This window comes from Penicillium mononematosum (assembly GCF_028829835.1).
Source record: "Penicillium mononematosum strain IBT 11891 chromosome Unknown utg000003l:1.0-8172316.0:1.0-8177699.0, whole genome shotgun sequence".
Classification (NCBI taxonomy): domain Eukaryota; kingdom Fungi; phylum Ascomycota; class Eurotiomycetes; order Eurotiales; family Aspergillaceae; genus Penicillium; species Penicillium mononematosum.
The window spans coordinates 2,364,561-2,376,724 of NW_026643273.1; the positions used below are offsets into that span (position 1 = coordinate 2,364,561).

The following is a 12,164-nucleotide window of genomic DNA, read 5'->3' on the forward strand; positions in this document are numbered from 1 at the left end:
TGACTGTATAACGTAGACATCCCACTTGGCAATGGAGTCTAGGGAGTCGGAGAGAGATGGTCTGGCCCTATGCACTCCATATACTCCATATACTCCATAGAGAGGGAATGGAATCTAGTGGAGTCACCAGATTTACTAACCCCATTCGGGCAATATTCCAGATCACCCAAGATCATGTACGATGTACGGCCTGCATATTGTACCAATGAAGTAGTCCGTAAGTACTCCGTACTTTGTAATAAGCTTGGAGTACCTACGTAGATACGTAGGTCAGCACCGGGAAGTCGGCACGGGTCGACATCATCTTCAACTCTCCGCGACCATCCGACTTATGAGGTAAGGCCATTCCTTTAGATGAATTTTTAATAAAATTCGGGGTATATCTAGGATGTATTCCCATCTTCATTTGATGAAATAGAAAAAAAAAAGAAAAAGAAATAATAAGATAGGGAGAAATAAAAAGAAGTAAAGTCCAGAGAAGCCAACTTAGTATCTCACTAGTTATCTCTCTCTTCCCCCCACTCGCCCCCAAAATTCAGGTTTGCCTAAGGCCTTGATTCTCACTCCCCTCTTCTCTTCTTCTCTTTTACTTCTTTACTTATTTACTTCCTCATCTCCTCGTCTCCTGCTCTCCTCATTCTCCTCATCTATAGACCCCGGGATACCCGGTTTCCCGAATTCCTTGACACCCGGCTCTTGATCGCATTCGGCGGGTAAAAAAAAAGTTAAAAAGGGAAAAGATTTGCCTCTCAAGTCTCTGACTTCTTGGACTCTGTTAAGGAAATCGTCCAATTCTGCGACTTTGACAGCATCTTTTGAACTGGTAACTGGTCCTTAGATCGCCAGGATTCTCCAAAGCTCCCACCGTGAGGGGCATGTGTCCCACGTTCCGAGCCGGCGTCGCAGACTATGACGTCTGAAATAACTGATTCAACACTCAACCCCATGGATTCAGGTATGTCTTGGCTGCCATGCTGATCGGTTGTGATGGTGTATCCTAAATTCCTGCCAACCGTCTGACGCACATCTGTCTCAGGATTCCAAAATATGCACACCAAGATCCCCGGCCAGGCTTCGGAGCCCGGTGATGCCGACGCCAAGTCAGGAGCTCAGTCTACCCATGTCCGTTTCTCCTCCATCACGGAGGAGATTGAACCAGGTCGATCCGAGTTGTCCCCTGTACCAGAGCAACCGCAACAATCCCTGTCTGGAGATCAGAAGACGGAGGAGGAACAATTACGGTCGCTGGCGATGAGTATGCAGGGCGCGCAGCTTCAGGAGTCGCGGCTGCGCAACTTCTCATTTGACCCAATGTCTCTTCCTTCCTCCAGGGTATGTCATATTCTATTCTTTAATTGCCGTCGGGTGTGCTTCCGAGTGTCCCGGTCTCTTCATGCTCCAAGTGATATCTATTTCCCTTTATCCGACGCCGGATTCTAGGCACAGACTCGGTGGGCTGTGGTAATCTCGTCATCATACTAACTTTGGATTATCATAGGTTGGCTCTCGAGAGTCGAGTGATCGTAGCGGACATGTCACCGGTGCCTTTGCCTCTCCACATGCGTCTCCTCCGGTCTCTGCTGTACAGTCACCCCCTCTTACTCCAGCTGCAACCCATTCTCGTGAAGGCAAAACCGCCGATAATGCCTCTCTGAAAGCTACCAGCCGACCTCACGTAGACACCAATTTCACCCCTCAACCATCACCTCCAGTTGGATCAACCGACAAGAACGGCACACCTCGCCCCGCCTCATCCTCCCGACCCCTGTCAACCGATCGCCTGTCCACAAGACAAAGTGAAGGCTCAGAGCGAGCTCCTCATGCTATGCAACTACCGAGACATCGTGCGCAATTCTTCATTGGAAACGACGGGGGCTCCCAAGAAGAAAGTCCCCCTTCCACTCCAAGAGAGTCTCTTACTCCGCCAGGGGCCATGACCCCTGTCGGCGAACCTAATGATCCATATGCGCGCAACAAGCGACCACCCCAACCCAAAAACCTTGCTCAATTGGATCCCCGGTTTATCTTTAGCGGTCGGGATGTCAAGCGATCATTCCGTCCGGGGGCTCACCGATCCACCAGCGCAGGCGACCTTAGCAAACCTAGTGACAAGAGGGGCATATTTAGTAGTGCGAAGAAGGAGCACGGTCACGATAAGAACAACGCCCACACACATCATGGCTCTATGTCTGAGCTGAAACGATTCTTCAAGATGGGCCATCGCAACAAGCGATCCGAGTCCCCGACGTCCATGCCTAAGAAGTCAAGTCGATCATCTGGAAAGTCCACCCCGTATCAAATGGCTCCGGACAATGTCCCCTTTGCCGATGATCATGGTTTGAATTCCAAGTATGGAAAGCTGGGCAGGGTGCTCGGATCTGGAGCTGGTGGTTCCGTGCGCCTGTTGAAGCGCAACACTGACGGTGTCACCTTTGCAGTGAAGCAATTCCGAGACCGTCACAACTGGGAGAGCTTGAAGGAATACTCCAAGAAGGTGACCGCAGAGTTCTGTATTGGCTCCACCTTGCACCATGGCAATATCATCGAGACCTTGGATATCATCCAAGAAGGTAGTCGTTGGTATGAGGTCATGGAGTATGCGCCGTTCGATCTGTTTGCTATCGTGATGACGGGCAAAATGGGCAAGGAGGAGATCGCCTGCTCTTTCAAGCAGATTTTGAGCGGTGTGGCGTACATCCATGGCATGGGTCTGGCCCATCGGGATTTGAAACTGGATAACGTGGTGGTGAACGACCGTGGCATCATGAAACTCATTGATTTCGGAAGTGCTGTCGTATTCCGCTATCCTTTCGAGAACGACATTGTCCCTGCTTCAGGTATGTATTCATGTTCATTTCGGGCACAATCCATGGTTACTGATTTTGCATGAGCAGGTATCGTTGGCTCAGATCCCTATCTTGCCCCCGAGGTCTATGACGAGAAGAAATATGACCCCCGCCCCACAGATGTTTGGTCGCTGGCGATCATCTTCTGCTGTATGACCTTGCGCCGGTTCCCATGGAAGCAACCACGCATGACGGACAACTCATATAAGTTGTTCGTTTCCAGCCCGACCCCAGGCACCCCGGTTCCCGAACCCGACCCACGCCGTCGGCCCAAGTCGACACCCGATCTTACTTCCCAAGGCCACGACAATAAGCGTCTGACTCCTCGCTCGAGCGGACCTTCTGACCAGTCTGGATCGGAGCAGAATGGAAACGGAAATGAAAACGGAGACGGAAACAAACCAGAGCCCTCGCAGAGGGACGGTGATCGCTCTCCCGATACTGCCCAGAAGCAGATCAGTCAAATCAGCAATGGCCCCCATGAGCGGACCACGCGCACAACCAGCAAAGAAGCACCGCCAATTCCGGCATCATCCCAGAATTCTGGGCAGCGCCAGGAAGTCATCAAGGGCCCATGGCGTCTTCTCCGCATCTTGCCGCGGGAAAGCCGGTACATCATCGGCCGCATGCTGAAAACCAACCCGAAAAACCGAGCGACACTCGACGAGGTCCTGTCGGATGACTGGGTAAGGAACATTCATGCGTGTCGACAGGATGAGACTGGTGAAATTATTAGTGCCCCCGGCCACACCCACGTCCTCGAGCCCCCCGCCCAAAGCCCTGCCGTGGCCAGCAAAGCCACCAAGGCTAAATAATAACCCTTCTTTGTATCAATTTCACCTCGTGTCTATATATCCCCTTTTATCCTTTGAGAACGGGGTGGCACTTTTGTCCCCTTCCCTTTCGCGTTTACTGTGTGATTCCCTACGAGTACTGTAGATGATTTTGGCGGTTTCCCTCATTCCCCGGGCCATGTTTGAGACGAGTTGATATTCTTGAATAAACTTCTGTGGCATTCTATTGAGCTCGTGTTTCTCTGAAGATCTTGAAGCACACTGAGCTCTCGCTTTACCTCGACGATGCATCCATGGATGGTACTGATAGACTGGTGTGTGGGATATCGAAGAGTGTTTTCTTTTTCTTTTTTTACCCAGGGGCATTCTTTTGGCAAGGCTTCACGCTTGTGAGAAAGCTTTATTTTCTTAAATAGTAGATACATTTCAATACAAACATACAACACACTATATATTCTTTGGATTGGATTTGACGTAGCGAAGATCGGCGATATCGGATGGCCTGACCGCGGAGCAAAAGAAACTGCCAGTCATCCGCGGAGCTTCTCCGTTTAGCCCGCTTCTGTACATACTACGTTGCTGTTCTTGCTTCCTACATTCGCCCAATTGGCCATGCTCTCTTGATAGAACAATTGTCATATTCAATCCTTTACAAAAATGACCCAACAACTCGACGGGGAGCCACTGGTCTCCTCCCTGTGGACGAGGTCATTGATTGTAACCTTCTCCGAAGCTCTTCTTAGGAGTATCTCTCTAACAGCTCTGCAACTATATAGTCCGGCGCAATTGCAGGCCTAACCGTCGATTGCTCCCTCTACCCCCTCGACACCATCAAAACCCGACTCCAAAAAGCACGCGACCACACCGCACCCCAAACCCGAGTCTCCCTGCGCCAAACCTTCCGTGGTATCTACGCCGGCCTCCCATCAGTCCTCTTTGGCTCTGCGCCCTCCGCCGCCTCCTTCTTCATCGTCTACGATGGCGTCAAGCGCGCCCTCCTCGCACCGCAACCCGCCAACAGCAAAACCAACCCACAATCCCGCTCCCACATAATCCTCACACACTCACTCGCCTCCTCCCTCGGTGAAATCGCCGCATGCGCCGTCCGTGTCCCAACAGAAGTAATCAAGCAGCGCGCCCAAGCCGGCCTTTTCGGCGGCTCCAGTCTCCTCGCACTGAAGGACATCCTGTCCCTGCGACACGCAGCCCCAACAAGCACAACCACAACCACAACGACCTCAACCCCACCAGCGAAGCGCGGCTACAGCCAGGTCTTCCGCGAACTCTACCGCGGAGCTGGGATCACAATCGCCCGCGAAATCCCCTTCACCGTGCTGCAATTCACCATGTGGGAGTCGATGAAGGAAGCCTACGGCAAGCGGTACCTGCGAACCGCGGAGACGGCCTCGTCTCTTGCCGAGACGCAGATCCCCGCTTCGACAAGCGCCATGTTCGGTAGTGTTGCCGGCGCCATTGCGGCTGGTCTGACTACTCCGCTAGACGTGATCAAGACGCGGGTTATGCTTGCGCGGCGTGGAGACGGGGGCGTTGATGCGCCTGTTCGTCTTAAGGAGGTTGTGCGCGGGATTGCGCGCGAAGGGCCCGGTGCTTTCTGGCGTGGTATTACGCCGCGTGTGACTTGGATTGGTATTGGTGGGGCTGTGTTCCTTGGGAGTTATCAGTATGCTTCTAATACCCTTGAGGGGCGCCGGGGAGTGCAGGCGGAGAAAGGTCTTTAATTTTGGATTTTCCTTGGCCTTGTGGTTTGTATATTTTTGCTATATAGAAGATTGGAAGAACATAGATCCCGAAAACCAAGTTGGCTTAGGCCATTATGCATGTCATTCTGTGGATTTCACTTCTCGGTTCTAAGCATCCAGTCCAATTCCTGGACTTGCTCGGCAGTCAGGAGTTCCTCCATTCTCTCTTTACGCAGGAAATCATGGTCTGCGAACTCGAAGCCTGGGACAACAACCTTGGGGAACTTGTTAGCCTTTTCTCCCGTCTCAAAAATGTAGATCTATAAGATCCCATGGATGTCCAAAACTTACCTCACTAATCAACAACCCCGAAGAAGTCTCTCCCTCAGGCTCATCCGGTAACAAAAAAGAAGACTTATACATCCCCCCTTCAACAACCCACTGCATCCGCTCCCCAGCCTCAACATTGGGCCCAACAACGAACGTCTCAACCCGCGCCTTGGCATTCTCAACACTGCCATCTACCTCGTCCGCATGGATAATAACGTACCGCCCACGTCCCCTTTGCCAGACGTGCACCGTGCGACTCTTATTACGGTGGAAAGCGCCCTGTGGGCGCTGCGGCGTGAGGAGGTAGTAGATTGAGGTGCAAGCAGAACGGGTTTCGGGATCTGTGTCTTCGGCTGTGGCCGAGGTTGCTGGCTCTTTGTAAGGGTTTGGAACTCTGCGTGGATCACGATCCGTCTCGCAGAAGTAGCCACCTTCTGGGTGTGCGCAGAGATGTAGGGCGTTGATGGTGGATTGGATTGCGGGTTCTTCTTGTGTTGGGTTTGGGGGATTGGGCGGATAGGCTGGCTTAATTTGGGAGATTGGGATATCCATTTTCTCTGTTTGTTTATGTTGGTTTGTAGTGGAAATGAGAATAGATATGTATATTGTAGAGGTTGGGAGAAGGGAGAGGTCCTGGTTGTTAAATGTGGCGAACACCTGGGGCAATGATGACTTCGGGAGTGCTGACGAGAGCTGACGAGAGAGAATATATGCCGCATTCAGACGCATGCATGCCCTGCTACGTTTATAGGCCCTTGAATGATGAAAGAAAGCATGTTATGTTCCCGCGGATCTTCCCTACTGGTTTATAGATAGATGGGTGGGATTTCCGCGGATTATAGGACTCTCTATAAGAGGTCCATCTGGACATGCATCTCCAGTACCACGCAAATCTTTTTGGCAAAGAATGTAGTGAATACACTAGTCGGATGTCGACGATGCACATGGTGTCAGTTCTTCCCGGCATCAGGCGGGCATTCATGAAGATCAAGAGCGTGGGACGCTCCTCGCAAAGATGCGAACTGTAGCCTTTTCAGACACAAACCAAGCCCTGTCTTGGCGATGCAGCCAAGCTGCTCTTTTGTTCCGTATGAGCTATAAGGTTCGCTTCCGTACGAGACGAGCGGAGCGGCCAACTGTGTGTTGGGTCTTAGATCCCCATCATCTATCAAGCAATTCGGGGCGGGCTACTCCGTAGTCACTACCCGGTTGACGTTGAAGGATTGTTTCTCTCAGAAATGGAAAGACTTGTGAATCTGTATAGTATCTTTATAAGGAGGTATATCGGCGCTATAAGAGTGACAGTTCATGTCCAGTACTATGGAACATATTGGAACATCGAAATAGCCAAAACATAACCGAGAAGCGATCCAGAAAGGGAAAGGAGGAGGTTCTGGTATTCACAGATACTAGGATATTTGTAGTCCAATCAGATCAAATATATATCAGGTATCAGGTCGTATTTGATATAGTACATGCATGTAGTAGGCCCTAAAGTAAACGAAACGATGTATAGCCGCATAAACGGCCCCTGGCGCCTCCAACTTTAGAAAACTTCCCCTCATTTGAGTGTTTTCCCCTTCGCTTCTTTTCTTTTACCTCTCTCTTGACTTCTTTGATTGGAATGGCCCTGTGACGTTGACCTTCCCCACCAAAACTGAACGTGCTGATCGGCCTCGAGGGCAGATAAGCTCCGCATTCGCATCTCCGCAATTGGTTTTACTCCTTCAACGCTGCATGTATGGCACGCAAACTGAGCCACCAGAGGGTCACCTATGGTAAGTTGGATTCCGTGTAATCTCCTCTCGGGTCGCTGACTCTCTCATCACTCTTTTAGTCCTCCCTCTGCCTGATGCACCCGGTGGGCACCGGTTGGGGGTCAATGGCTTGACTGTCGACCGCCAAAACTCCATCCTGTAAGTATCTCTCCATCGTTATGCAGGGATCCAGGATCTAAATTTGAATTGTTGCCACGTTTGCGACCGCGATCTTCTGGAAACCAGGCTTCCCTACATGTGGGTTGCACGGATACTAATATGACGTCCCCTCTCCTAGATACTCCGCGGGCCGCGACGGCGTCATTTGTTCCTGGGATCTCAACTTTCCTCTTCCGTCATCGAAAGACGCATCATCTCCTGATCAAAAGACTAGTCCGACTGGCTTCAAAACCCAAGTTCAAGCACACAGTCATTGGATCAACGACATAGTCTTGGCACAGGACAACTCCGCGCTCGTTTCCGCCTCGTCCGACACGACCGTGCGACTCTGGCGCCCGCATTCCGAGTCCACCGAGGTACCGGAGCGCATTGGAAAACATACTGATTATGTGAAGGCCCTGGCGAGCCCCGGTAGCCACGCTAGTTGGGTTGCCTCGGGCGGTCTCGATCAAAAGGTTTACCTTTGGGATCTAAATGGCGGTGGAGAGGTATTGAACATCAATGCCGGTGGAGAAGACTCCACGGATAAAGGCTCTGTCTACGCGCTGGGCGCGGTCTCATCGGTGCTCGCTAGCGGCGGCCCTGAAAATGTCGTCCGAGTATGGGATCCCAGGTCTGGAAAGCTAGTGACGAAGTTCGTGGGCCATACCGACAACATTCGTGATATTATGATTAATCAGTCTGGCGATACTATCATGACGGGGTCGTCTGACCAGACGATCAAGATCTGGTCTCTCACGGCAGGTCGATGCATGAATACCCTGACCATGCACAATGATAGCGTGTGGTCTCTTTACTCCGACCACCCTGATCTCTCTGTCTTCTACTCAAGTGACCGATCTGGCTTGGTGGCGAAGACCGACATGCGAGGGTCGGCCGATCCCGACCAGGGCCTCTGCGTCGCCGCACTACAAGAGCACGAGGGTGTCGTCAAAGTTGTGGCAGCGGGAGACTACATCTGGGCAGCTACTCCCAAGTCTAGCATCAACCGCTGGCGAGATGTCGACACTACAGTTGGAATCGAGCAGCCGCCCGACCCGGACCGTACTATAGACTCTGCTACAGTGCCCGCAACTCCTTCAGAGAAGGGACCCAAGAAGATTCCATTCAATGCTGTTTTGCAGTTATCAGCGACATCGATTATCGGTGGCTCAGCCCCTACACTTAATTCCTCGGAGCCTAACTTGGAGACAATTGGCCTTACGCTCCCAGTTCACTCACAGCCCGAGGAAACCATTGAAGGCCAACACGGCTTGATAAAGTGCCTGATGTTGAATGACCGGAGGCGCACACTTACTCAGGATTCGGCAGGAGAAGTTGTTCTCTGGGATCTACTGAAGGTGATTTGGTTCCAACTCAGCTCACAAGTATAAGACATAGACTGACATGTGCCTAGTGTATCCCCGTACAAACCTTCGGCAAGCGTCATATGGACGATGTTGAGTCAGAGGTAAACACTGTTGATAGTATTGGACATTGGTGTACCATCGACGTGCGTACTGGCAGGTTGTCAGTTATTCTGGAGCCCAATCGTTGTTTCGACGCAGAAGTTTATGCCGACGAGACTGATCTACCACCATCTGATCTCTATCAGTTTAGAGAAGATCAAAGAAGTAAGTGTTCTTTCCTTCAACTAGTTCTTTTGCTCTGCTGGTAAACTTCGTGGATATTCTTTGCCATACTAACAACACGCAGTCAACCTCGGCAAATGGATTTTGCGTTGGCTATTTGCTCCGGTAGTGGACGAGGAAATTCGACGAGACAGCGAATATCGTCAAGCTGCTATCGCGAGAGCAGAAGAAAATGCTCGGCTGAACCCGCTGAGTACATCTGTACCTGGCGACGATATCCCTCGCAGCGTTGGTATACCTATCTCGAATCCTCAACAGAGAACGAGTCTGCGCCCCAGCTCAGACTTTCCTGCTAGCCCAAACGTCGGCTTCGGCATCAACTCTGGCACACCCTCGTCGAACTACTTGAGCACTTCCATACAGAGCAACTCTCCGTTCCCAGGGTTTGAACCAGACACACCCGATGCCTCAGTGCCAACAAATCCTCAGCCCGATGGCGGGTCATCATCCTTTTCATCAAGTGACTACTTCTCGAAAAGGCCTCTAGCGGCCCCGCAAACAGACAATGACAAGTCTCTTCTGTCTCCGCCAGATGCAAGCTCAAATTCAGGGCTTTCTCAATCCCCTGCAGAGCCCGATAAGGAAGAGCGGAAGAAGTCACTATTTGGAAAGAAGTTCCAAATGAACTTCCCCAAGAAGTTAGGTCGCAATTCTACGGACACGAAGCCTCAGATATTGGAGGAAAAGGCCGAAGAGTCCGAGATCTCCTCTATCAAGGAAGAGAAGGTGTATGAGCCCAACCTATGTGGCGTGGTTGACCGCATCCGTGATGACTATGAAGAATTCCTGGCTACAAATCCAGATCGGGATTTGGAAACGGCTCTTTTGCCTAGTTCTGAGGATGAAACCCCCCGACTGGATATTCCATCTCGGACCGCAGTGTTCATCCAGGAGGAAACCGGCGATACCGCCGTAGCCTCGGATCTCTACAGAGGTAGCGTGGGCCGCATCGGCGAAGACCTCGAAAGGCTCAAGAAATCAATTCCTCATTGGCTTGGAGAGCTTCTTCTGAAGGTAAGTCTATTTCCGCGTGATAGTTTGCGTTTCTTCCTACTAACGATTGGTTATAGAACCAAATTCCCTTCAAGGAGCAGGTCAAGATCGCCTTTGTCTTGAAGCCCTTCGATGATACATTACCGCCAGTCGTCAAGCCCGAACCGTATGTTTTGGATCGTCTTTACCCTGAAATGGGTGTTGTTGATGAAACTAATCACGGTTACTCATCCAGGCCGGCTCCTAACGGTGCCCCTCCTGGCAATCCGAACACCAGCAATAATGGCTCTCGTCTCAATGCCAACCGCATGCTCCGAACGAAGAAGATTCTTGCTTATGTCGCAGAGCGCATTGACCCTGCAAACCCGGATGAACCAGCGGAATCCGTTATGCCGCCAGAGGAGTACCTCGAGCTATACTGCCAGAAGATGGTATGTTCTTCTCTTATTTTGTATAGTCAGTCATACTAATCGCAATCGTCCTCCAGCTCTGTCCACCAAACATGACTCTAGCAACGATTCGCACGCACCTCTGGCGCACCTCGGGAGATATGGTTCTCCACTACAAGACAAACGGCAAGAAAGAGATCCACCCGCCCCGGTCTCTCCTGGGAATTGATGAGAACAATGTCCTTGAGGAAGCCCAGAACGGGGATAACAATGAACATGCACCCTCTGGAAGTATCCATTCTGCGACCAACTCGGGCTCTGTCGCAGGCTCTGCTATCACTTGATGGGAAAACACCATCCTTTGAAACCTTTTTCATCGGGTTCTCTCTTTGTCCTCTTTCCTTTCGTCCAAAGGGTACATTTGATATTCAGCCTACGCGAATGCGACAACGCATGGATTTCTAGTACATATGGGCGATTTGCTTTTTTTTGGTTCTATCGCATCTCCTACTTATCTTCTCATGGATGTTAGCGCATCTGGCTTGCTTTGGCTATTGCTTTGGGCCTTGCTTTTGCCTCACAGCTCACCCGTGGACAGCTTGCATTCTTATGTAATGACGTTGACGGTAACACCGGCAACACTCGCGAAGAATCGAATTCATGGAGCCTTCAGGCTTGTAAGTTCCGTTTGTGGCCCCTGACTAGCTCTACAAATGGAACATTCAAGAGATATTGGCGTATTAACCGTACGCCCATTTCCCTGATCCAATGCCGGTTCTATCAAATGAAATGAAGTTCTTCGCTTTGGTCACACTCCGAGGACTATTGTAAAAGAGCAACGATTGCATTGCATGACACTCTGTAGACACAGGAAGAGTCATAACATGGCACGGTCAAAACAGGGAGTAAATGGCGAAGCATGAAGCAGAGTCCTGCGTACTCCATCCCCTGCATAATGTGCACCTGGAAGAAGGCAGAAACAAACTAAACTTGCATTAGAGTAAGCAATATGAATTCTGCCTAGAGTCCATGCAAGAGCTTGGAATATCTCGGATCCGAGATTCCTCTCAAGTTGGAATATACTTCGTAATATGCAGGCATGTCACATTTTGCTTATTTTATATCTCACCTGCAGATCACTGTGATGGGAAAAGTGCAACATTATTCTCGCTGGTTCAATAATTGGGATCATTTTAGCACTAGTATTACCGAGGCTTTAATGGGGGATAGTCAGCTAACACGAGTAACTTGCTTTTTCTCGTGTAGTCAGGCTGGTCTCTGATTTATATTGGGTCTATATTGTCTAGTTATACTTTATCAGCTGTGAGGCATTTCCCACAAAATTGGGGTGATATCGTTTCTTCCTTCTCCCCTTGGTTTATTAGCATTGTGGAATGTGCTCAGGTATGATATCGATCTAATCCCATCGTCAGCTCCAGGGCTGTCATTGGGCTTTGCTTACATCCCACGTCACTGTCCACCGGTGCTGGCTAACTATTTGCAATCACCTGGGCATGCCAACGAGTCAGAAGATGTATTTTAAC

At 50.6% G+C, this 12,164-nt stretch overlaps 4 protein-coding genes across 4 annotated transcripts; 3 read left to right on the forward strand and 1 right to left on the reverse strand.

The window, feature by feature from the left end:
* Positions 1-909: 909 nt before the first annotated feature.
* On the forward strand, positions 910-3,661 carry N7519_005848 (uncharacterized protein; the record flags this gene model as incomplete). The annotated part of the gene is made up of 4 exons (XM_057292624.1): positions 910-955; positions 1,037-1,332; positions 1,499-2,837; positions 2,895-3,661. 4 exons carry the CDS (start codon positions 910-912, stop codon positions 3,659-3,661), a joined length of 2,448 nt encoding a protein of 815 aa, XP_057147435.1.
* Positions 3,662-4,297: 636 nt separating this feature from the next.
* Positions 4,298-5,379, forward strand: N7519_005849 (putative mitochondrial carrier protein (Pet8); the record flags this gene model as incomplete). Its single annotated transcript, XM_057292625.1, has 2 exons — positions 4,298-4,357; positions 4,417-5,379. The coding sequence occupies 2 exons, from the start codon at positions 4,298-4,300 to the stop codon at positions 5,377-5,379; spliced, it is 1,023 nt and encodes a 340-aa protein (XP_057147436.1).
* Positions 5,380-5,495: 116 nt separating this feature from the next.
* N7519_005850 (cupin domain-containing protein) lies at positions 5,496-6,222 on the reverse strand (the record flags this gene model as incomplete). The annotated part of the gene is made up of 2 exons (XM_057292626.1): positions 5,496-5,615; positions 5,692-6,222. 2 exons carry the CDS (start codon positions 6,220-6,222, stop codon positions 5,496-5,498), a joined length of 651 nt encoding a protein of 216 aa, XP_057147437.1.
* Positions 6,223-7,411: 1,189 nt separating this feature from the next.
* On the forward strand, positions 7,412-10,964 carry N7519_005851 (WD repeat protein; the record flags this gene model as incomplete). Its single annotated transcript, XM_057292627.1, has 8 exons — positions 7,412-7,448; positions 7,508-7,586; positions 7,726-8,947; positions 9,004-9,220; positions 9,303-10,252; positions 10,309-10,397; positions 10,467-10,662; positions 10,719-10,964. The coding sequence occupies 8 exons, from the start codon at positions 7,412-7,414 to the stop codon at positions 10,962-10,964; spliced, it is 3,036 nt and encodes a 1,011-aa protein (XP_057147438.1).
* Between the last annotated feature and the right edge of the window lie 1,200 nt (positions 10,965-12,164).